Source organism: Gorilla gorilla, chromosome 12 (genome assembly GCF_029281585.2).
Source record: "Gorilla gorilla gorilla isolate KB3781 chromosome 12, NHGRI_mGorGor1-v2.1_pri, whole genome shotgun sequence".
Classification (NCBI taxonomy): domain Eukaryota; kingdom Metazoa; phylum Chordata; class Mammalia; order Primates; family Hominidae; genus Gorilla; species Gorilla gorilla.
In genome coordinates, this window is record NC_073236.2 from 51,149,279 (window position 1) to 51,174,492 (window position 25,214).

At 42.2% G+C, this 25,214-nt stretch overlaps 1 protein-coding gene and 1 gene segment (V, D, J or C); both read left to right on the forward strand.

Moving 5' to 3' along the window:
• The first annotated feature begins 252 nt into the window (after positions 1 to 252).
• LOC101124533 (immunoglobulin kappa variable 2D-29-like) lies at positions 253 to 1,098 on the forward strand. The segment is given in 2 exon segments: positions 253 to 320; positions 689 to 1,098. Coding segments are annotated over 2 exon segments (459 nt in total).
• Positions 1,099 to 6,294: 5,196 nt separating this feature from the next.
• LOC129531666 (ranBP2-like and GRIP domain-containing protein 4) overlaps positions 6,295 to 25,214 on the forward strand; it is a 68,809-nt gene continuing 49,889 nt past the window's right edge. For all 3 annotated transcript variants that reach the window (XM_055378237.2, XM_063695716.1, XM_063695717.1), the window contains exons 1-4: positions 6,295 to 12,102; positions 19,156 to 19,223; positions 20,804 to 20,915; positions 21,351 to 21,503. In XM_055378237.2, coding sequence (XP_055234212.2) covers positions 12,001 to 12,102; positions 19,156 to 19,223; positions 20,804 to 20,915; positions 21,351 to 21,503 — 435 coding nt within the window. In that variant the 5' untranslated portion in view covers positions 6,295 to 12,000. The remainder of the gene's footprint in view (positions 12,103 to 19,155; positions 19,224 to 20,803; positions 20,916 to 21,350; positions 21,504 to 25,214) is intronic.

Genomic DNA, 25,214 nt, shown 5'->3' on the forward strand with positions numbered 1-25,214 from the left:
TTGAAACTTTCAAATTCAGGTCCTTCTTCCTCCTCTATGATGAATTAGGTTTTATTAGTTTCCTCCAAGGGACACTTTATATCACATTGCTCACAGAGAAGACATATCTACCCCCTTCACCCCCCACCCAATGGCTCTTTTCACACCACTGCACCCACCAGGGGATTTGCATATTGTCCCCTAGGGAGGACCTTCCGTTGTGAGTCTGAGATAAAAGCTCAGCTCTAACCTTGGCTTGACTGATCAGGACTCCTCAGTTCACCTTCTCACCATGAGGCTCCCTGCTCAGCTCCTGGGGCTGCTAATGCTCTGGATCCCTGGTAAGGAGGGAAGGAGATGAGGGAGGAGGAGGGGGTGGGAGGCTGAGCTCTGGCGGCCCCACTGATTCCCATGTTTATTCTAACCATGTGTTAAAGGAATATGGCCTATGCTCCAGGGAGAGGAATTCATATTTTGCCCTGATGATGATTTGAAAACTCCTAAAAGCAGTGCTCTGAATAATATCTTGAGAAATGAAAGAACTCTTGAGACTATTTAATAAAGTGTTCATTTAAAAAGTTTGTTTTTATGATATGAATACAAATTTGTAAAAATAAAAGATTAGCCATAAATCAATATCATATGGCAAATCTCAAAATTTGCTCATTATGCTCTCACATAACCTTGCACGTTTCTCTCATAATTTCAGCCTCCAGTGCGGATATTGTGATGACCCAGACTCCACTCTCCCTGCCCGTCACCCCCGGACAGCCGGCCTCCATCTCCTGCAAGTCTAGTCAGAGCCTCCTGCATAGTGATGGAAATACCTATTTGTATTGGTACCTGCAGAAGCCAGGCCAGTCTCCACAGCTCCTGATCTATGAGGTTTCCAACCGTGCCTCTGGAGTCCCAGACAGGTTCAGTGGCAGTGGGTCAGGCACTGATTTCACACTGAAAATCAGCCGGGTGGAGGCTGAGGATGTTGGGGTTTATTACTGCATGCAAGATATACAGCTTCCTCCCACAGTGGTACAGACCAATACAGAAACCTCCCTGCTGGGGTGTCCCAGCTGCTCACTTGCACTGCTTGTCTGGGGAGTAGCTCAGCAGGGACTCTGAGTCTGCAGAAGAGGAGGCTGTTGGAGAACTCAGGGGCAGGGCTTGCTGTTGAGGACTCTGGCCCATGAGAGTCTCAGCAGCACCTCAGTCCCACATGGTCAAAGCTTTATCAGTCGCCAGGCTCATCCTCACCCTGCCTGTCTTGCCCACGTTTGCCGAGTACATTCAATCAGCATAACAGCCAGAACATAGATGCAGTTTAGTGACAACACAAGTGGAATACATGTGGCAAATGACCAGCTTGGGGTTTATTTTACACAAATTAATACTTGGTGATAATATTTGGAATTATTGGGAAATTGGTATTTTCCCACTTTCCTTACTTTCTATTTCACTTTACTACTCACACTAAACTGCACTTTCCAGTGTCATGTTGGAGAACGTGTTCTATACAAGCTGTCCTCAGGGGGAGTATGGATAAGAATAATTAGAAAAAAAATGTTTGATTTCTGACTATTCTTAGACTTTGTAAATCCATGGCAGATATAAGATCTTAATGCCAAAAGATTTTGATTTGCCTCAATTACGTTTTTCCCAGTGAAGAGGGAGTTCTTGCAACTCCAAAAGTGAGCTTCAGAAATAAGCAGCACTGGCCGGGTACAGTGGCTCATGCCTGTCATCCCAGCACTTTGGGAGGCCGAGGTGGATGGATCACTTGAGGTCAGGAGTTTGAGACCAGCCTGACCAACATGGTGAAACCCGGTCTCTACCGAAAATACAAAATTAGCCAGGGCGTGGTGGCACACACCTGTAATCCCAGCTAGTTGGGAGGCTGATGCAGGAAAATCACTTGAACCTGGGAGGTGGAGGTTGCAGTGAGCTGGAGATAGTGCCACTGCACTCCAGCCTGGGCTACAAGGTGAAACTCTGTCAAAAAAAAAAAAAAAAAGCAGCATAAACTGAAAGATGAAAAACCCAGAGTTTACTAAATATGCCACAGGAAAAATGCAGAATTATATGAGAGGTTTTTTTTTCCTCAACCAAATTCTAATTGTAAAAGTATTTATTCTAAGTACGATTTTAGGGATGATAAATTTAGTACTATGTCATCATAATAAAAGGTTTCAAATGTTACAAAAATGTATTATTTACTTATGATATCATCATTACCAGAAAATGAATCTGGATCATATGTTTTAGTTGTAAAAACATAGAAAATTTATTATTTCAATAGATTCCATGTAAAATAGTGTTCTAGTGTTATAATATTCTATCAAGCTCAATGATGAGCTATGTCAGTTACATATTACAATATTGTGTGATAGACACAAAATGATTGAAGCAACAGAACAAGAAGCTCCTGCTTCAGATTTAAGGTTTAAAGTATATTTGAGATGATTTTCTACTCTAAGATAATGGATTTCATGGCAAGTGCAATTAAAATTCCGAAGCGCCATTTCTGTTGGGTTTAGTAGACATTGCAATATTTATATAGAAATCAAGCAGACTGAAACTGTGAAAATAAGAAACATAAGACACTTAATACACTGTTTAAAATGCTAATTAATTCATCATGGAGCTTAAAAGTTATTACAGAATGCAGGGAGAGAAGACAAGTGTAAATAGCAAGGGCAGGAACTAAGCACTGTCATCACCATCTTTGGCCATCAAGTGATTGACAGCACCTGGTGACCTAAGATTCTGCTTTGATGTGAGACAGGGGAAAAGGCCCAAACCACTCAAGGTGGTTGGGCACCTTTAAAAACCAAACAAACATACAGCCTACATGGTGCTGATACCTCAAGGGGCGATACTCTCAAGTCAAAATGGTGAAACATAAATGATTCCAAATACTGAAAGGGATACAAAGAGAATCAGAGCATAATCAAATGGATTACAAAGAAGCTTCAAAATATGGTGGACTGAATGTGACAAGGTTTCTCTGTCTGTGCCACGGCAGTGCAGAGGCAGGCAGGTGGCCTTGGTGGTGTCGGTGGCTCTGCTCCATGAGGTCACTCAGGTGGGCAGGAGGCACGACCACCCTCAGTGCACAGCCTTCGTCCTTCCTCACAGTCTCTGCCCCCACGGCAATCCTCAGCAGCATGAGGTGGAGCAGAGTGAAGGGAAAGCTGTTTTCTTCTAAAGGCCAAAGAAAACTCCAGTTTTCCACCAGGGATAAATGTTCTTTTGTGTAAAGCACAGGTTTGTGAAATTTTTCACCAAGTGAATCTTGTGAAAAACTCACACTTTTTGTTGTTTTAAATCTGAAAATGTATTTACACGATTCCTGGAAATAATTTTTTTGAATATGTGAGTATATTGTGGCAGTCTACCTGAAGTTGTCATTTACCATTGAGAATTACTGCTAAAAAGTCATTTGATAAAAAAAGACTCATGTGAGACAGACAGTCCTCCTTTGGAAGGACTCTGTCATTTTATCCCTTTATACCCATTTTAAGCCCTTTGATGGCCTTTGGGTTTTTCTTAAACAATCAATGTATTCAGTTTAATTCATTATGTTTAATAATTAATTTTCACTAGCACAAAGTCAAAAATCCTGAACGTTGCTATGTCAAAGACCTGCCTCTAGATGGCAAACAAACCCCACAATAAACCAAAGAGATTGCCATGATCTAAAAATATTACTTGCATTGTAAGGGTGATGATGTCTGCTTATCAACATGGCTAAGGCTGAAATGGGGTCTCATGTGTGACCTGGAGCACCCAGGAGGAGCTTCCAGTGTGCTGTGTTGTGGGGAAACCCCTCTTTGCTCTGTGATCTGAGAATGCAAGCCTGGCCCTATTCCCCTTATGCAGCTGTAGGAGATGATTGAGGTAACTGAGGCTAAATGAGGTCAAAAGGATGGGACCATGATCCAAAAGAATTAATGTTCTTATAAGAATAGAAACCAGAGAGCTCTCCTTTTCTCTCTCTCTCTCTCTCTCCTCCCTCTTACCCCTAACTCAACTTTCTACCCATGGTGGCTATCTCCAAACCAGGAAGAAGGTCCTTCCCAGAAAGTGAACCTTGTTGGACTTTGATCTTGCAATTTCCAGCCACCAGAAATATAAAAATTAATTTCTGCAGTTTAAGCTGTCCAGCCATATCCATTTTGGTGTGGGAGTCCCAGTGGACTACTACACCATCCTTGCCAGCTCCAAGCAGAATCGGCCTCCGGAGGCTCCCTATGGACATGGGCACCCAGCTTTGTTCCTGTTCCTCCTGCTGTTCTGATTCTCTAGTGAGGAAGGAAGATGCAGGCTTCATCCTATTTGTCTGCATTTTCTACTAGAATGTCTCCTTGAAGATGAAGTGGTTAGCCTGTTTTGCTTTCTGATCAGAACTTCATCAAACTGAATGAACTGCTTGTTTGGTATTAATACTTGGGGATGTTCATGTTTGTTCCCGACATAGATGCCAGTGGGTATGTTGTGTGCACTCCATCTCTTATCCCTTTTCCTATGTCCCCAGAGAGAAGGCCACTGTCATCTGTAGGGCTGGCCAGAGTGTTAAGAGCGTTCTATTTTAGCTTGGCTCCAGCAGAAAACAGGCCCAGCTCTGAGCTCCTGTTGGCTCCTGGTTCTCTGTGGATGCAACACCTGCCCGGGTCAGGGTTCAACTGCCTGGACAGATATCACTCTGGCCATCAGCAGTGAAGCTGATCAAGGAACCCCATTGTGAACAGGGTTCCAGCAGCTGTGTGAGTCGTGAAAGCTGGGCCGATAGATCCCACATGGCTCCAGTCAGAGGGGAGGCTGCCAATAGGCTGTGGAGGGCTTTCATCCTGTGACCACACAGCCACTGACCTCATGTGCTGCTCTGTCTGACAGGATCCCCTATGGGAAGGACCTGCCCACAGGAAGCTCTGGGCACCAAATGTTCTTCCACTGTGGCCTAGCTCCACTGACTATCTCCCTGGCACCTGCTTCTCTGTGTTCCTCAGACCCCCTCTGGTCACTCAAAGTTCTCAGCAATGAGCAGGTCAGTGCTCAGCCCTGCAGGGACATGGAGGTAGAGCCTGAGTTTCCTCACTCTCGGGCTCTGCAGTGGGGCAGGAGCCATGGAGTGGTGCACCCATTGCTGGTTTTAAATGTTCCTGCTCAATTTATCACAATTTAAAGTCATTCATTATAACAACAAAGTTATATTTATTTCTGTATAAATACATATATTATATTGATTTATAATATAGATGCAAAATTTAAGAAGATACTTACTTTCAGAAAAAAAAGTGAATAAAATGTCACACATCAGGATTGATATGCCCACCAAGGCTTTGACTTGTCTTGGTGCATGATTGAATTAGGATCTAATAGAAGGAGGCAGAGAAGAAGGTTAGAAATGGACTACTATTCCTTAGGTTCTCTTAAGCGGGTGGAGGCCAAATAATTCAGGGGTTGTCAGAAAATACCCCAGGGCTCTTTCTCAGTTGCCTGGTAACAAACTGGCTAAAGTTTGGCGCTTCTTTTCCCTGGAAAGAGGTGCTATGATTTTCCATAGCTTCCAGGTTGCCAGGAGCTGAATGCCTGGCATATCCAGGCATTCCTCAAAAAGCTGGTTCCTGAGCTCAGAGTGCTTGGGGCCTGCACATAATATTCCTTCCCTGTGCTGATGGATAGCTCTAGGCTAGGAGAAGCCAGGGGAGAAGGAGAGGCTGGGGTGGGGCTAGAGAAGTGAACATTTCTCTCTGCTTATTGTTTTGTATTTTTAGTATATTTTCCATTCAATGTGTTATACATATAATATGTGCACAATTATGTTTATTTTATGTAAATATCATCCCGTGAAATATGTCATTATGCTCATTGTTGTTCTACTGAGATGTATGAGTTAAAATCTTTCAGTGTTGATAAGGGTGAAACTTGTCTATTACTTCTCATTGCTGCCTGATGATCCACTCAAGATGTCAACGACATTTAACCTATGTTCCTGGTAATAGATACCCAGGTTGTCTCTAACTCCTCATCTTTAGAAATAATGATACAAAAGCCTTGTGGATATCTCCTTAGTTGGCTTCTAAGAGGTGTGTGTGTTTTGGATTGCGGGGGTTATTTGGAGAATTACATGGAGCAAAACTGATGGTTCGTAAGAAAATATTTAGTTGACTTGAGCAGTGCCAGAATTTTCTTTGGAAGGCTTACATTGACAGATGTTAAAGCTGGAAACTTTTAAATCAAATTGTACCTCTCTTACTCTCAGGAAGAGACAGCTTTAATAACAAAATTGCACAAAGATCAAAAGGTTAGCATCCTGCTTTAGAAATCTTTAATCTCCTTCTTCAGGTGAATGAAGCTTTCCTGCAGAGCAAAACAAATTATCTCACATTTAACAATGGAAGAATATGTGACATATTTAAAGGCCCCTTCAGCTGCAAGAGCCTCGGCAGGGCAGAACAACCGCAGAAAGGAGGATGCAGTGGGCTCTGAGCCACATCTTGCCAGAGGAAAGGCTCAATGAAAGCTCATCTTGATTCTTTCTGCCGGTGTGCAGATGCCTAACAAATACAGGTAGCAGAACAGCCAGAAAATTCAGGCCGCTTTGTAGCAAAACAAGTTGAATACACATGCACACATTTAACCAAAATTGGATTGATTTCACTTGCATAATTGTCAGTGTGGAGCCTAGAGACAGTGCACAGACTCCTGTGAGCAGGACACTCACCGGGGCCCTGCACAGTGTGAAGGCCCCAAACACAAACCTTCCAAAAAGGCTCAGCCTCTCAGTGTGGCAGGAGCAGCTGTGGTGCCCAGAGGATGCATCCACACCAAACTCAGGTGGAGGTGGCTGGAGAGCCTTTGAGTTAAGGAGGCCATGAGGCCTCAGTAAGGGGCACAGGCTCTTCTTCTGTGTGAATGGGGGCCAGGGGTTTTATAGATTTTGAATAAGGCTATTTTAAGATCCCAAGGAAGAATAAAAGACCAAACTAAATAACTTCTGTTGATTTCCAAAATTAACAAAAGTATTCTTTCAACCATTTAATTCCATACCAAATTACCACAAATCCAAAATTCAGAACATGAAAGAGCCACAGGCTGAATGAATTATTCAGTGGCCACTCTTAGTCTTAAATAATAACACAAGCTCTGCACTAGCAGGTGGAAATGGTGAATTGCCTCTAATGTGGTAGCAGTAGCATAGTAATAAACTTCACTTTTGGAATCAGGGATACGTGAGACTGGGTAATTTATAAAGGAAAGTTGTTCAATTGGCTAACAGTTCTGCAGGCTGTGCACACATGGTGTGGGCATCTGCTTGGCTTCTGGGGAGGCCTGAGGGAGGTTTTACTTATGACAGAAGGTGAAGCAGGAGCAGGCATATCCCATGGCTTAAGTGGGAACAAGGCAGGTGGGGAGTGGCGTGAGGTACCACATGTGTTTAAACAACCAGATCTCACAAAGTACTCATCATCATGACAGTACTAAACCATGAGGGATGCACCCCCATGACCCCCAAACCTCCCACCAGGCCCCATCTTCAACACTGGGAATTATATGTCAACATGAGATTTGAGTGGGATAAATATCCAAACCATGTCAACATCTATCTTGGCTTTTCTTGGCCGAGAGAGAATAATCCAAAGTTTAAGTGCTCCCTGAAGGACAATTGGCCTCACCTTTTAGTACTTTTAGAAATGTACATGTTAGCTCTTCTAAAATTACCCTTATGCCAACCAAAAAATGAAATATTAGTAGTAAATGACAATTAAATAGAATAGAATAAAATAAATAATTTTGTTTCCCTGGAACAGTCGTCTGATGAAATCACAAAGTTTACAAATAGCTGGAGGCTAGGATGACTTGTTAGTTACTTATTTAGGCAGATCTTACACATGTTTCCTATTCTTGCTTTGGAAACTAGTGAACTCCAAAACTCAAAGATTATTTGATTCTTGCATAGGATGGAATATAGCAGCCCTAGAAGAAATTTAAACCCAATTATGGGAATTTATATTAAACAACTTACTGGGGAGCTCGACTGCACCAAAATTATCTAAGACAAAAGAAAAAGAAGAAACCTGCTGATTAACTTGTTAAATTAAAGGAAATATTTACTGGGAAATTATATTCTTGAGTATGCTTCCAAAAAAGAGCAAGCTTTTATAGCTGGCATGTGGTTTTGAGATTTAATAAAGGTAATTTGCTTGGAATGGAAATTAATTCTTAATAGTGGTCAGAATAGCAGCTCAACAATGTAAAAACCTTATAAACACCCAGGGAAGCTGTGGTTTTTTGGAGACCTTATTTCAGGGACAGAGGTCCCTTTCTTTAAGGGTCAGAACTGAGAAGGAATCTTAGAGGGAATAAAGAATGTAAAGGACACAGAATGCTTAGGGATGCAACAAAATCACTGCCTCACTTTGTACAGTCTGATGGGGGTGAGATGGGCCCCACAGAAAGATGAACATGCATGGAGGAAAAGCATTCCTGGAAGCACAGGACTCCACTAGCTAATCTCATAGCTCAGTGTATACTTTATATCATTTTTTTCTGTTTTTTTCTAAGAAAGAGGAAAATCAATTGAAACATTTGGAAACAGGCTCAGATTAGGGTGATCAAGAACAGGGTCTGAAGATTCAGAAAGGTCAAATATGTAAATATCCCTGTGTCTCCCAGTGTTTAGAGAGATTCTCAGAAGCAGAAGATACCTATCCACAGAGCCCTCATTCCCTGTGTTCTCTGTGTACCTGGATATTTATCCATGAATCTGTGCTCCAGTTGGTCACAATTTTTAGTCAATGAGATAATGCAGACAACTTCAATCTCACGTGCCCTGGAAGCCAGAAATCCAGCGCAGAGGACCTGCAGCTTCACAAAGTGAAGCTCCCTCTGTGGGTGGCTTGGTCTCGGTTCTCACCAAGGACAAACTTTGAACTTTAATAAAAAATTTAAAAACCTCCATTGAGGTCCAGGTGGGGAAAAGACTGCAGCGTGTCTTCAGTCTCATCCATAGCAGTGTGGATTTTGTCTATCTGCACTAATATAGTCTTTAGAACAAAGTCTACAAAATGTACAACAATGATGTATAAGTGAGCCAAAGGTGTCTTGTGTGAACTGCCCATATGTTGTTTGTTTCCAAATTGCAGGCTTATTTCTCTATGGCCTGTGCCAAACTCAAACTTTACAATCCAATCATTTCAAAAACAGCCCCCAAAAGCAGAATTTTTGCCATGTAAAGAATGCTTACATTATGTATCTCAGAGAAACTTGCTCACATCTGCTAGAAATAGGTAAGCCCCAGGTTATGAAAACCCCAGACTAATATTTCCCTCCGGTTCTCTCTGACCTAGAGACTCCCCACTGTGCTGCTGTATTGGGAAAAGCTGAGTGTTGGGAGAAGCTGAGGCAGGGCTTGCATGTCTGACATAATGTAAAACAGTCTTGGAACATGTCTGGGGTCCAGGGTCTAAAACCCATTGTGGCGTTTGGAACACCAAGCTCTGTGCTATAAAGGGTGGAAGGCTACTCTGACACACCGTAATCTAAGCCCAGGGCATAAAATCCCTCGTGGCTTGGATAGAATCCAGGGTTCATGGCTCTGGAATGTGTCTAGACTTGCTGGCTCCTTGCTCCTTGCTCTCCCAGGATCGATTGTATCTTGAGTTAAAGGAACCTGCTCTCCATTATCTCAAGTAGCAGAGCAAATGCTAAACCATCACAGCTATAAATCTTGTGCTTAATGCAACGCGCCCTTTTGACCTCCACATTCTCACCACCTGTTTCTTTGTTGGATAACCAATAAATAGCACTGGGCTCCCAGAGCTCGGGGCCTTTGCAGCCTCCATGATCACGATGGCCCCCTGGTCCCACTTTACTTCTCAAACTGTCTTTTCTCAATCCTTTGACTCCACCAGACTTGGTCATCCCCATGATCTGGTGTTGGGTCTCATCACTGCAACACTGCTGTGTGACAACACCTAGACACATAAGCCCCTTATACAGCAAATTTCTTCCTCCTCCCCTTCTGAATAACAACCTTGGCCCCTTGGCCTATAGACAGACTCCTGCTCTCAGGAACTACCGGCAAACCTGTCAAAGCTTCACCCAATAAAAGTTGTGTGTGCTACTGCCATCCTGTGGACATCTCTTTTTCTTTGCCCAGGCTCCAAAGTCCTCAAATGATCTACAAACAACAGGATCACACTCTCCATCCAACCCCACAAACACTGACTTCCAAGGACACAAACACTTCCATTTCCATGATTATCTTCCCATGTCATACAAGTAATACACTTACTTCCAATTTTATGGGCTCCGATCTCACAGCATCAGGCAAAGGAGACACAACTACAGTAAGATCCACCTGTATCAGTCCTTCCTCATTCAGATGACCATGGTTCAGATTAGAGACACACAGAGGCCTGCTTCCCACCTGGATCAAATGGAGACTGTTCTTACACCTTCTTACCTGTGTCCACTGTGGAGCCACCAGCTTTGTCCATTGTTATCAAAGCCTTGGCATAACGTGTTAATGTTTGGGAGACAGAGATTTCTATTTGGAATTAGAAATATTATTATTTAAGTACATAGATAGTATAGGGTAGTTTCAAAGCTTTTTTTTTGCACCAAATAATTTTTATAAGATTTTACATTTTCTGAATATGTAAGGGCAACAGATTCTGAAGTAAATTACCAAATACAATGGCAGACTCCTTAAAGCTTTGTTGTTAATTTTCATAGGGAATAGCAATACTCTCTGAAATTCAAAAATATTAAAGAATATTTTGTAAAAATAACATATTCTTGAATTGGCTTGCAAAAGAAAGCACGACAGATTTTTTATCATTTGTCATTTTCTCTCAATTCAAGCATCCATATTAGATAGTAGATAGAACTGATCCTTCATTTAACATACTTTCGAGTAATCCTTTAAAACCAGACATAATGCATTCAATAGTGTTCTTTTTTGTTAGTATGTTAGGTTTAGCTTGCATTTATTATTTTTTCTTTCCACCTACCAATATTTCTGAATCCTTTCACTAGCATGATTAATTAAGAGTCCAATAGGTCCTACGAGGAGCTAGGATAAATTGGGGGAATCCCTCAGGTTTTTGTTTGTTTGTTTGTTTGTTTGTTTTGAAGTGCCAGGCCAAATAAGATGGAGATTTACTGGAGTCACACTGCTGTTGGCACCAGCCTAACCCGGGCCTCCTTTTTCTCAAAGACACAGGCCAGATGCCAGCCTTGGCCTCTCTTTGCTCAGGAACTGGCTGACTCCCTGCCCCAGGACTTCACGGCCATGACCTCTCTCTGGGAGAAGTTCCCACTATTTGCTGCTGGGGAAACCAGGACCCCACCCCAGGGCTGGCCAAGGTGAGCAGGCTGAGAGTTCAAAAGAGACTCACCGGGGACATTTGCAAACACGTCTTCGGTTCCCTGGATAAGGAAAACGAAGGGAAAAAGTGAGTGCCCCTATCCATCAATAGTCCCCAAAAACAGTGTGTTTTTTGTTGTTGTTGCTGCTGTTTTTTGTTTTTTTTGAGACAGAGTCTCATTCTGTCGCCCAGGCTGGAGTGCAGTGGCGCGATCTCAGCTCACTGCAACCCTCGCCTCAGTTTCAAGCGATTCTCGTGCCTCAGCCTCCCGAGTAGCTGGGATTACAGGGGCCCACCTCCACGCCCGGGTAATTTTTTGTATTTTTAGTAGAGATGGGCTTTCGCCATGTTGGCCAGGCTGGTCTCCAACTCCTGGCCTCAGGTGATCCGCCCGCCTCGGCCCCCCAAAGTGTTGGGATTACAGGCGTGAGCCACGGCGCCCGGCGGGCAAGACACCCTCAGAGCACAGGGTGCTGCCAAGAGCCCGGCCGAGTGCAGCTCGAGCGCCGACGTCGCCAAGGATACACAGTGCTGACGCAGTACTCAAGTTCGTCACAGTGGTTCTCCGCCGGCTACACCGCTGCGTCAGTGGCTTGCAGGCGCATTCCTCTTGGAATTGGCGATTGCTGCGGTGCTGAGCGCTGGTTTCATGCGTCTCGGGAGCCAGGTTGGCGGCGCGATGAGTTGCAGCAAGGCCTACGGGGAGCGGTACGTCGCCTCGGTGCAGGGCTCCGCCCCGTCGCCTCGAAAGGTGAGTGGATCGCGAAGAGACCGGCGGCCCCGACCTGGCCGGCCGGGCGGCGGCGGCCCGGACCTGGCCGGCCGGGCGGCGGCGGCCCGGACCTGGCCGGCCGGGCGGCGGCGGCCCGGACCTGGCCGGCCGGGCGGCGGCGGCCCGGACCTGGCCGGCCGGGCGGCGGCGGCCCGGACCTGGCCGGCCGGGCGGCGGCGGCCCGGACCTGGCCGGCCGGGCGGCGGCGGCCCGGACCTGGCCGGCCGGGCGGCGGCGGCCCCGACCTGGCCGGCCGGGCGGCGGCGGCCCCGATGGCTCAGGCGTCATGGCTCCCGACGGGCGCTGCTCCCTGGCGCGCTCTGTTGAGGCGCCGGCCGGCTAGCGCAGTCCAGTGGGCGGCGTGGCGCTTGCAAGCGCAGGAAGAGTCCTGGGGGGACCGCGGTGGGCGGGAGACCGTTGGCGCCGGCGCTTCCTCTTTCTCCCGGCTTGTTCCCGACGGGAACGTGGCGGGATCGTGGCTCACTGCAGCGTTGACGTCCTGGGCTCAATCCGTCCTCCCACGTTAGCCTCCTGGGTAGCTGAGACTACAGGCATGCCAGCTACAGGCATGCGCCACCATGCCCGGCTTTTTTCTTTAATGTAGAGATGGGGTCTTACCATGTTACCCAGGCTGGTCTCCAACTCCTGGGCTCAAGTGATCCTCCCGCCTTGGCCCCAAGTGCTGAGATTACAGGTGTGAGCCACTCTGCTCAGCCTGATTTTTTTTTTTTTAAACAAGCTTAAAAAAAAAAAAAAAGCAAGCTTAGAGCCTTTCTGAGATTCTTAGTGGGGACCTTGGCTTCCAAAAGATTAAAAACCACTGGTCTAGACAGAAGTTAGAATGTTCTTTCAACTACATAACTTTTACATTAAATAAAGTGGAGTGGTAGCAAAATTTTGAGGATTGGTTATTATGACCACCTCTCTTACACTTACAGAGTCTTTCCCCCCCCCCCCCCCAAATTTAAAGTCATTTACATTAGAACCTGGGGATTTCAGCGGAATATGGATTAACTAGTGAGTAACTTTGGAACATGTGAAGCTATTCTGTAAAGTTAGGTTTGAGTGAAATGACAAAACACGGTGCTTTGGATAGAAGGTAAAGAATGGAGGGAGAAGAGGCAGTGGCTGTGAAGAATATAAAGAGGTTAGTATTCTCCCCCAGTTTGGCAGAGGCTGGCCATCTGTGAACTGCCCATGCTTTCTAGAATGTCTGAGTTTTGGAGTGTGATGATGTGTCTGTATATCATATCTTTCTAGTCTTCCATTGTGCTTTCATTTGTTAGTCTTCTCTTGTTTTGCCATTTTTCTACTCCCTCACATGTGCTTTTGCCCTTCTTAAAAATATTCTTCGTCTGTAATCCGAGCACTTTGGGAGGCCGAGAGACCAGCCTGACCAATATGGTGAAAATCCGTCTCTATTAAAAATACAAAAATGAGCCGGGCATGGTGGCAGCGCCTGTAGTCCCACCTACTCGGTAGGCTGAGACAGGAGAATTGCTTGAACCCTGGAGGCAGAGGTTGTGGTGAGCAGAGATTGCACCACTGCACTCCGGCCTGTGTGACAGAGCGAGACTCTGTCTCCAAAAAAGAAAAAAAGAAAAAAATATATAATTCTTTCTCTAGTTTTTCTTTTTCCAGATGGCTTCTGTTTAGTTTTTCTATGTTCTGTCAAGTCGGTTTCTTATTCTGCAGCTGATTCCTACTTCTCAATGTCTACTTGACAGCTCTTATTTTTATTTATTTATTTTTTAGAATAGGGTCTTGCTGTGTTGCCCATCAAATTTTTGGGCATAAATGATCCTCCTACCTCTGTTTCCTGAGTACTTAGGACTACAGGCAGGCACCTTTGACAGCTGTTAGTTGTTTTTTCTGCCCTTTACATCTATACTTCATACTTCTGAGTAACACACATATATACTTTTGTTATTTTTAATTCCCTTTCTCCCATTTTAGACATTTTCTTTTCTTTTTTCTTTTTTTTTTTGAGGCGGAGTCTCACTCTATCGCCTAGGCTGGAGTGCAGTGTCGCGATCTCGGCTCACTGCAAACTCTGCCTCCGGGGTTCACGCCATTCTCCTGCCCCAGCCTGTAGCTGGGACTACGGGCACCTGCCACAACACTCGGCTAATTTTTTAGCATTTTTAGTAGAGACGGGGTTTCACCGTGTTAGCCAGGATAGTCTCGATCTCCTGACCTCATGATCCGACCACCTCAGCCTCCCAAAGTGCTGGGATTACAGGCGTGAGCCACCGCGCCCGGCCCCATTTTAGACATTCTGTACTGGCTATTATGCTCCTCCAAAACTGTCCTCAGACACTTTGGTTTGCCCCTCATTCTTTCAGTACTGTTACTGCAGTTTTTGTTTAAATGAATATTTAACATTTATATAAATATAAGGTAAATATTTTTGCATTTGAATTGCCCTTGTTGTGCAGTTTTGTTTTTCCTGGACTGAATAATTTTGCTTTATTTTTTGGTTTGCTTGTATGTTGTGTTACTACTTGCTTACTTAAACTCAGCAATTTAAACCCTCAAATGTGGTCAGACTGGTCACATAATCCCATCAATTTCAGCTTAAAACATTGATTGATTGATTGATTGATTTTCTGTCTACCTGGAATACCCTTACTAACCGACTTCTCCAACCCGGATTGGTTTTTCTTCCTCTTTGCTACACAGCTGTGCTCTTGGGACTTCCCTTTATCACCAGTTTGAGAATTCCCTTCATCTTTTTTCTGAGTTAGACCCTTTGTTTCTTGTATCTCATGTCCTCTTCATTTACTTTCTTTGTTTTGGTGTAGCATAGTCTCACTTGCTTTGAGGAAAAGTGGATGAGAGGTTTTTTTGTTTGTTTTTGTTTTGGGACAGAGTCTTGCTCTGTTGCCCAGGCTGGAGTGCAGTGGCATGGTCTCAGCTCACCGCAACCTCCGCCTCCCGGGTTCAAGCAATTCTCCTGCCTCAGCCTCCCGAGTAGCGGGATTACAGGTGTGCACCACCACGCCCGGCTAATTTTTTCTATTTTTAGTAGAGATGGGATTTCACCATACTGGTCAGGCTGGTCTGGAAACTAATGGTATGTCTTTAAAACGTCTTTACTTAATTTGGTTGATCATTTGGTTATCGAATTCTGAGTTTGAAATAAATTTTTTTGCAATTTTGAAAGCATTGCTCCATTTTCTAGAAGTTCTGTTGTTAGGAGTCCCATGAGATTCTTGTTCTTGGTAACTTAAAGGTTTTCTGGAAGTGTCCTTTCAATTGGGAAACTCATTTCTTTCAGTTCTGTAGCATTTCTTGTATTATTTCTTTGACCATTTCTTACCCTTTTTTAAATGATGTTTACCTGAAAGCTGGAGTTTCTCTAATTTTTCTCTTATTCTTCTCTTTTGTTTGTTCTGCCTTTTGAGAGATTTCCTTACCCTTATGTTCCCGGGGAAGAAGATTGGGGAACTCATGGTTCAGTATCTAGACTTTTCCTCATTGTCCTGTATAATCACGGCCCTCACCCTTGTTGGGACTCCACAGATTTGGAGCTGATCAGATGGGTTTGTTGAGAACAGCAGCTTTTTTGGAGGATTTTAGGGGGAGGGAGATTCATTTGACTGTGCAAGATGGGTGACAGAGCGAGACTCCGTCTCAATTAAAAAAAAGAGAGAGAGAAATTTAGAACTGCATAATGAAAAAGTAGGCCACAAATATTAAGTTTTGGACAATTACAATTACATCTCTATCTTACTGTGCAAGATAGCGATGATGTGGCATCTCTTAGGGGGTCTTACTGTTCCTGTTTTCAGCCCTGCATCAGTTCTTGATATTTGGCAGCTTAAGTGAATTCAGGTATTTGCTTATAGTGACATCTGCTGTCATGTAAAGAAGTACTGCTTGAATCAGATATTGTCCTGTTTACATAACATGGGCTGTGCTCCTTCCTAGCTGTATATCTTTAAACAAGACATTTACCTGCTTGAGCTTTCAGTTCCCTTGTAAAGTGAGCAGGTTAGAGGCAAAAGATCATATAGAAGAATAATTTGTAAAGTTGTTTAATTATCTTAAGATTGTCTACTTTAATAACATAGTTGGAAGCAAAGAAGGTAATGGAATTATTTTTCTATTATGTTTTGGCATTGTACCTTGAATCTATTTCTTCATTTTGAAAAGGGGGAACTGGCCGGGCTCGGTGGCTGACGCCTGTAATCCCAGCACTTTGGGAGGCGGAGGAAGTCAGATCACAAGGTTGAGAGATCGACACCATCTTGGCCAACATGGTGAAACCCCATCTCTACTAAAAATACAAAAATTAGCTGGGCGTGGTGGCGTGTGCCTGTAGTCCCAGCTTGTACCTGGGACGCAGAGGTTGCAGTGAGCTGAGATCGAGCCACCGCACTCCAGCCTGGCGACAGAGCAAGACTCCATCTCAAAAAAAAAAAAAAAAAGGAAGGGGGGAACAAGCCTTGTTCCTTTATGTGCTGTCCTGACTGTTGTGTATTATTTTTGTTAAGATTGCTATAGTTCTTTTTTTTTTGAGACGGAGTCTTGCTCTGTCGCCAGTGCTGGGATTGCAGGTGTTAGCCTGGCATTGAGCAACGTTTTGTAATTTAAGCATACAAGTCTCTCACCTCCTTGTTTACATTTATTCCCAGGCATTTTTTTCTTTTAGATGCGATTGTAAATGGAATTGCTTTCTTAATTTCCTTTTCTGATTGTTCGTTGCTGGTACAGTAGTCCCTTCTTATCCACAGTATTGCCTTACGTGGTTTTACTTACCTGCGTCACCCGTGGTCCAAAAATATTGAATGGAAGATTATATAAATAAACATTTCATGAGTTTTAAATTGCAAACAGTTCTCAATAACATGATAAAAATCTCACGGCCTCCTGCTCCGTCCTACCCAGGACACGAGTCATCCCTTTGTCCAACATATTCATGCTGTATGTGCTCGCCACCCGCTAGTTACATACTAGCCATCTCAGTTATCAGATCAGTTGTTGGAGTATTGCAGTGCTTGTGTTCAAGTAACCCTTATTTTATTTAAAATGGCACCAAACAGCAAGAGTAGCGATGCTGGCAGTTCACATATGCAGAGAGAAGCCATATAGTGCTTCCTTTAAGTGAAGAGGTGAGTTTTTGACTTAGGAAAGAAAAAAGATCATATACTGGGGTTGCTAAGATCTATGGTGAGAACAAATCTTTTGTCCATGAAATTGTGAAGAAGGAAAAAGAAATTTGTGCTGGTTTTGTTGTGACACCCCAAACTGCAAAAGTTACAGCCACAGTGTGTGATAAGTGCTTAGTTGAGATGGACAAGACATGAAATTTGTGGGTGGAGGACACAAACAGGAAACATGTTTCGATTGATGGCAACCTGGTGTGATACTATTCATCGTTTTGGACATTCACTGGGGTCTTGGAATTTCAAAAATAAGATGTTTGAGTAGCTGTATACTCTTTATCACATGGATGGAACATACTCTGGTTGTATCAGCATTTTTTTTTTTTTGAGATGGAATCATTCTGTTGCCCAGGTTGGAGTGCAGTGGTGCGATCTTGGCCCACTGCAGCCTCTGCCTCCCGGGTTCAAGCGATTCTTTGCCTCAGCCTACCAAGCAGCGGGGATTACAGGTGTGTGCCACCATGCCCAGCTAATTTTTGTATTTTTAGTAGAAAGGAGGTTTCTGTATGTTGGCCAGGCTGGTCTCGAACTCTTGGCTTCAAGTGATCCACCTGCCTCAGTCTCCAAAAGTGCTGGGATTACAGGTGTGAGCCACCGCACCCAGCCTGGTGTGCATCAGCATTTTGGACTTTGGAGTTTATGTAACCAAGGAGCCAGGCTGTGGACCTCATCTATTACTTGAAGAATTCAATATTTATTTCTGCCTTTTTGACTCCTTGACTGTAAAATACTGATCTGATCTGTAGAGAGAACAGTACATGTACTATTAAGGCACAGGGAATCCTCAGTGCCTTAATAGATCCTAAGTACTTACTTATTCTTTCCCATAGAGGCTTACACATGGTAGGAGAAGAGATTTCTGGAATACCTTTCCTCCCCAAAGAAAGCTGGTTTCTTTTGTTTGTTAAGTGAGAGAGTGGTACCACAGGGTTTCCAAGATTTCCAAGGCTGATGAAAATTCTTAACTTCTGTTGTCTGCTAGTCTTGCTTTCTTGAATTTATTTTTTTGTATGTTGTGTATTTATTATTTAGAGAGAGGATCTCCCTGTCACCCACGCTGGAGTGCAGTGTCACAGTCATAACTCACGGCAGTGTCAACCTCCTGGGCTCAAGTGATTCTCCTTCCTTGGCCTCCTGAGTAGCTAGGAACACAGGCATGCTCCACTGTGCCTGGCTATTTTTTTCCCCCTGGAGACAGGATCTTGTTGTGTTGCACAGGCTGGTTTCAAACTCTTGGCCTCAAAGCTAGCCTCCCACCTTGGTCTCTGAAAGTACTAGAATTAAATAGAATTAAAGATGTGACCAACTGCACCCAGCTTATTGATGATGATGATGATGATGATGATGATGATGATGATGATGATGGTGATGTTTGGGAGATGGAGTCTCGCTCTGTCACCCAGGCTGGAGTGCAATGGCACGATCTCAGCTCACTGCAACCTCTGGCTCACTGCAACCTCCACCTCCTAGGTTCAACTGATTCTCGTGCCTTAGCCTCCCGAGTAGCTGGGATTACAGGCACCCGCCATCATGCCTGGCTAATTTTTGTATTTTTGTCAAGACGGGGTTTCACCATGTTAGCCAGGCTGGTCTCAAACTCCTGACCTCAGGTGATCCGCCCACTTCGGCCTCCCAAAGTGCTGGGATTACAGGCATGAGCCGCTGCACCCAGCTCTATTTTTTGTTTTGTGATAGGAAGTTATAAAACATGGAATTATGCATTTGTCAGCCTTTAAAAAAACTTTTAAGTGAATGAAAATGGCATATTTGAACATAAACTTAGGACAGATTTTTACTACTTTTGAAAAAATGTTGGAAAATATTTCTGTATGAAAAGTAAAACAACTTTTAATTTTTTTAGAAGTCAATAAAAGGATTCTATTTTGCAAAGCTGTATTATGAAGCTAAAGAATATGATCTTGCTAAAAAGTAAGTACAAACTGTAACATGTATTTGTTTTTTTTTAAATCAATGCCTTTTCTCATTTTCTTCTTTGAAATAGGTAAAAATATGTTCTTAGTAGTTCTTCCTAGGTGTATTCTGGAATAAGGGATTTATCACTCAGACTGATGCTAAGGACCAGCCTAGATTCCATTGAGATTGAAACTGTAATTAGTGTTTTCTGCATGCTGCTGCTTTATACCAAGGGCAAGAAATTGTTTGGCTTCAAATACTTTTTCTAAAAATTGTCTTCTGTTGGAGTAAAAGAGGACCATGCCTATATCTTAATTTGTTTTTGGTTAGATATCTGATACCTTAATCAGATGGAAAATAGCAATGAATAAAAAATTAAACCGTAATTGTAAGGCAGGAGAATAGCTTGTATAAAAGATCTTTAATTGACACAATATGTGATGCTCTAAGGCTCTATCCTAGGGATAAGAAGCTTGGTGATTCTGATTTCCTGACTTGGAGTGGATTAAAGCAGGAAATTAAGAGGGAGGCAGGCTTTTTTTTTTTTTTTTTTTTTAGGCAGTATCTGTCTCTCTTGCTCAGGCTGGAGTGCAGCAGCTGGCTCCATCTTTGCTCACTGTAACCTCTGCCTTCTGGGCTCAAGAGATCTTCCCACCTCAGCGCCCCAAGTAGCTGGGGATACAGATGCGCACCACCACCCCTGGCTAAGGTTTGCATTTTTTGGTAGAGACAGGTGTCACTATGTTGCCCAGGCTAGTCTTGAACTTCTGAGCACAGCAGTCTGCCTGCCTCGGCCTCCCATGGTGTTGGGACTACAGGTGTGTGTTACTGCTCCCAGCTGGGAGGCAGGCTTTTAAAGGCATCCAAGGGAAGATGGACATGCTGGTAAGAAAGGAAAATGGTGGTACATAAATTATGTAACTAGCAGCACTGTGACTGTTAACTCTTGTACCTTTTTACTGTGAGACTTTAATCCCTTAGTTTGGGTCTGGCCTAATTTCTCTGATCGTAATACTGTCAAGGAACCTAGACGATATTTACTTATTTTAGTTGTTACTTGATTTGAGAAATGGAAATTTCCTGTATTTGGTACTGTAATTAGTAATTTTTCTTCTGTTCGATTTTAGCTGGATATAGTACTGTTAGAAATTACTTTCTTGCTTAAAGGGTAAATGTATTTCCCTTTGGTGTTTGGGAAATTGTTGCTGTTTAGTATTTTGCATTATGATAACTTTAAAAATGTTTACTATAATCACTTCTAATTTATTTGCAAAACTGTTAGTGCTTTATTAAAATGTGATCAGGAAGAAAAAGCAATTTATATGTTCATTTCTTATGTGTGGATAACACTGGAGAAAAATTTGGTAAATGTGACATTTAATGGTAAAATGAGTATGTGGTCAACTCTGTGTATGTGTTTTTAAGTATTATCTATTTCTATGAATACTTTTGAGTTATCTGCATAAATAGTGGTAGTTTTGAGTAACAATATAAACGAGTTTAGTGGTTGCTTTGGTTTAAGATGTATTCTTCGGTTAGCATTTAAAAGTACAGTTCTAAGTTTAATTTACTTCTGTATTACTTTTGAAAAACAGATACATATGTACTTACATTAATGTGCAAGAGAGGGATCCCAGAGCTCACAGATTTCTGGGTCTTCTTTATGAATTGGAAGAAAACACAGAGAAAGCCATTGAATGTTACAGGGTAAGTTACAGGATTCAAATATAGCCTTTGCATAGCCAAACACATGATGCCCAGAGAAATTTATATAAGTAAGTCAAATATATTTTATGAATATCATAAAACAGGCATTGGTATCATAGTACAATTATGTGACACAGCTTGGAACAGATTTAGAATTGTTTAACACCTATAAATTGTAAGTCTAACATGGTCAGAAATGGTGTTCTTTTGTGTTTTTTGCATTCCAATGACACAAATATAATTTTTATTTGATTCATTTCCAGAAAATTCCAAGACACTTTTATTTTAACACCTTTGAAGTAACATGTTTTCTCTAGAAGTAGAATTTTTTAAGGGTTGGAGTGATAATTTTTAACCTTTATATATAAGTATATATACTCCTACATACATACATACAATTTATTTACTAATCTTTAATTTCTTTTCTGATATTAGCGTTCAGTGGAATTAAACCCAACACAAAAAGATCTTGTGTTGAAGATTGCAGAATTGCTTTGTAAAAATGATGTTACTGATGGAAGAGCAAAATACTGGGTTGAAAGAGCAGCTAAAGTTTTCCCAGGAAGTCCTGCAATTTATAAACTAAAGGTAAACATACAAAACATAAAGGGAGAAAACTTAAGACATAACCATTTCTAATATTTGGAGTTTAAATTACTTTTCAATAGCAAACCTTAAGCCCAGGTGTTTGTGTTTCCTTTAACATTTTTCTTTTAAAAAGTGTATTAAAACCTTTCTGAGCATCTGCTGTCTTATTAGGCATTGTTATACTTTATGAGTGACATCTCATTTACCCTTCTGGAATAATTAATATTTTAGGGATTTTACAGTTCAGTAGCTGTAAACTAAGTAGAGCTAAGATTTACATTAAGTTCTGTCTGGTATACAATTTTTGCTTCATTAAGTGAAAATTACCTACAGGATGACAATTTAGGGATATTTTAAAGAAGAGTTTTCTAATAACTGTTGTCTGAAAGTAGAAGGGATTGTATTTTGAGATAGTAAAGTTTTCAAGCAAAAGATAAAAGGTGGTTTCTCTAGTATATAAGACGTAATTACTAAAAATGGTAGGAAGTTCTTGCTAGTGTGTTGACTGGTCCTGATATTCTTTATAGAGTAACATATAGTTTACCAAGTAACTGTTCTGGAGAAAATCTACACAAATATGTTTGGCAAACATTTAAAATGTATATTGTAATGTTTTATATATTAATGTATACTTTATTGTGTATGTACAATATAAAATTATAAATGTATATTTGCCTTTAGCCTCCTCCTACCCCCATTATATATGTTTCTGATAGAAATTTAAAAAATTTTAATTTTGAAATAATTATAGATTTTTTTGCACAGGAAGTTGCAAAGTTTGCACAGAAAGATCCTATATGCTACTTCATTTTCCCCCAATGCTTATACAGGTTGAGCATTTAAAATCCGAAATCCTAAATGCTCCAAAATCTGAAATTTTTTGAGCACTGACATGATGCTCAAAGAAATGCTCATTGGAAAATTTTGGATTTCAGATTTTCAGATTTGGGATGCTCTGCCTGCTAAATATCCTGCAAATATTCCAAAGTCTGAAAAAATTCAAAATCTGAAATACTTCTGGTCTCAAGCATTTTGGATAAGGGATACTCAGCCTGTTTAACCTGACCAAAGCACAATATCAAAATCAGGAATTTTGACATTGGTACAATGTGTATGTATAGTTTTCTTTCATTTTATCACGTGTAGATTCATACCACCACTGCTGTCAAGATACAGAACTACTCTATTACCACAGAGATCTTCCTCATGCTGCCCGTTTTGTAGTCATGCTATTTACTTCTCTTCACTATGCCTGACCTCTGGCAACCATTAATCTGTTCTCCATCTTTATGCTTTGGTGATTTCAAAATGTTATGTAAATGTCATCATGAAATGTTTGACTTTTTTTTTCTTTTTTCATTGTTTTTGAGACAGAGTCTCGCTCTGTTGCCCAGGTTGGAGTTCACTGGCGCAATCTCGGCTCACTGCCACCTGCGCCTCCCAGGTTCAAGCAATTCTCCTGCCTCAGCCTTCCGGGTAGCTGGGACTACAGGCACATGTTACGGTGTCCCGCTTATTTTTGTAGTTTTAGCAGAAACGGGGTTTCACCATGTTGGTCTGGCTGGTCTCGAACTCCTGACCTCATGTGATCTGCCCACCCCAGCCTCCCAAAGTGCTAGGATTACAGGCGTGAGCCACCGCGCCCAGCCAAGCATGTGACCTTTTGAGGTTGGCTTGTTCAGTCAGCATAATACCATTTGTGATCCATATTAAGTTTTGTATCCATAGTTGGTTCCTTTGCTTCTGAGTAGTATTTCGTGGTCCACAATTTAACCATTCGCTTTTTTTATTTTTATTTTTTTGAGACAGAGTTTTGCTCTGTCGCCCATGCTGGAGTGCAGTGGTGCTATCTCGGCTCACTGCAACTTCTGCCTCCCGGGTTCTCAGGTGATCCACCCACTTTGGCCTCCCAAAGTGCTGGGATTACAGGTGTGAGCCACTGTGCTCAACCTTAACCATTCACTTTTGAGGGGCATTTTGGTTATTTCTAGGTTTTGGCTATTGTTCAACTGCTATGAACAATCATGTCCAGATTTTTGAAGCTGAAAAAGCATTGAAGATGCTTCCAAAGATAAATATTACTGATAAGTTTTTCTCCCCAGTAATAAGCAGCTGGATTTTAAATATTAGTCTAAAACGTGAGGTCTAATTGTGCAGATTTCTTTACTCTCTTAGGTGTTATGCCTCAAACATAACTCCCATATTGGGCGTGGCAATCCAGTTAATCTGGTGTCAGTAGTGTTAAAGAACATATGTAATGGCAGGAGATTGTTTTCTTGCAGTGTAACAAGTTAGATACTTTGAAGCACTCTTTAAAGATTTTCTTTAATAACTTGAAGGCACTGTTACACCTTTCCTGTATCAGATTTTTTTTTTTTTGGAATTGAAATCCATGAGATTTATAACTGTCATGCAAAGTAATTCCATTTCTCCTAAAATTTAAGGCTTGCCAAGGTAAACAGTTTCTGACATTTGTTTAATGAATGAGAGTATTACTGTTGAGAAGGCTTTTTCTCTCAAGTATGAGATAGAACTTTTTAAAAGCACTCATAGTGGTTTTTAAAAAAATGTTTAACATAGAGTCAAAGACTAGGGCTTTTGCAATAGGGAGAGGCCAGGGTATCATCCATCTCGTCCAGAAGAGGAGAAATTGATAAAGGAGAGAGGGGAATGAAATACAGAATAGTAATGGGCGGCTTGGTCTTGAGAGCTGGGGAAAGACGAGTTTAAGTAGGTAAGGTAAAATGGAATTTATATGTGATAGCGTCAGGTTTCTCAGTGAAGGATGAATCTAGGTTATAAGTTGAAAGTGAGGGTCAAAGGAAGGTATGGGGAAGTTGGGGAAATAGGAGGAGGTGTGAAGTGTCAGGGAGTGGAGAAAGTGAGTCTGTTAGTACTAAAATGGTATTTTGTTTTAGGCAGCACCAGTTTGATGGTTGAGATAATGCAAATGAAATCAGTTAGCTTGGGGTTATGATTTCCCAAATCTAAGCACACAGAAACCAGTTGGGAGGGTTCTTCTGAGGAAAAGAGGGAATCAGTTGAAGGGATCTGTAAGCAAACAGTAATTATGGATATAAGGGATTATAGCATTTTTTGCCTGACAGAAGAAAGTGTGTGTATTTATATGTGTTTACAGGTGTTTAAAACTTGATGATGTTATTGTCTTGAAGGGAACTTGTCATGTGGTGGAGAAGTATATTTCTGAAAGTAAGGTTATGTAGGCCCTCAGTGAGGTGGAAGAATAAGAAGGATGGTATGGTGGTTTCGGTGGTATGACCAAAATGCAGATTTTGAAGACCTGTGTCAGTGGCAAGTGGATGGTTGAGGTTGGAGTAGAGGATAACATCACTGGAGACGAGGTGATTAAGGAACTGAGCAGTCAGCCTGGGCAACACGGCAAGACCCCATCTCTACAGAACGTTAAAAAAAAATTAGCCGGGCATGGTGGTGCATGTCTATGGTCCTAGCTTCTTGAGAGGCTGATGGAAGAGCATCGCAAATGAGAAGCGAGTGGCCACAAACCCTACTTCCTCTCCTTGTATGTAAGTTCAGAGAGAAAAAGCCATCATGGTAGTGGGGGTTATCCTGAGATGATACTGTCTTCATTTAAGGTCAGGAGGTGATGACAGTGCTTTGAGATGATGATGAAGGTAACAGAACAGTGGGAGGAGAGGGGATGTGGGATTGAGTCAGATTTAAGGAGATACA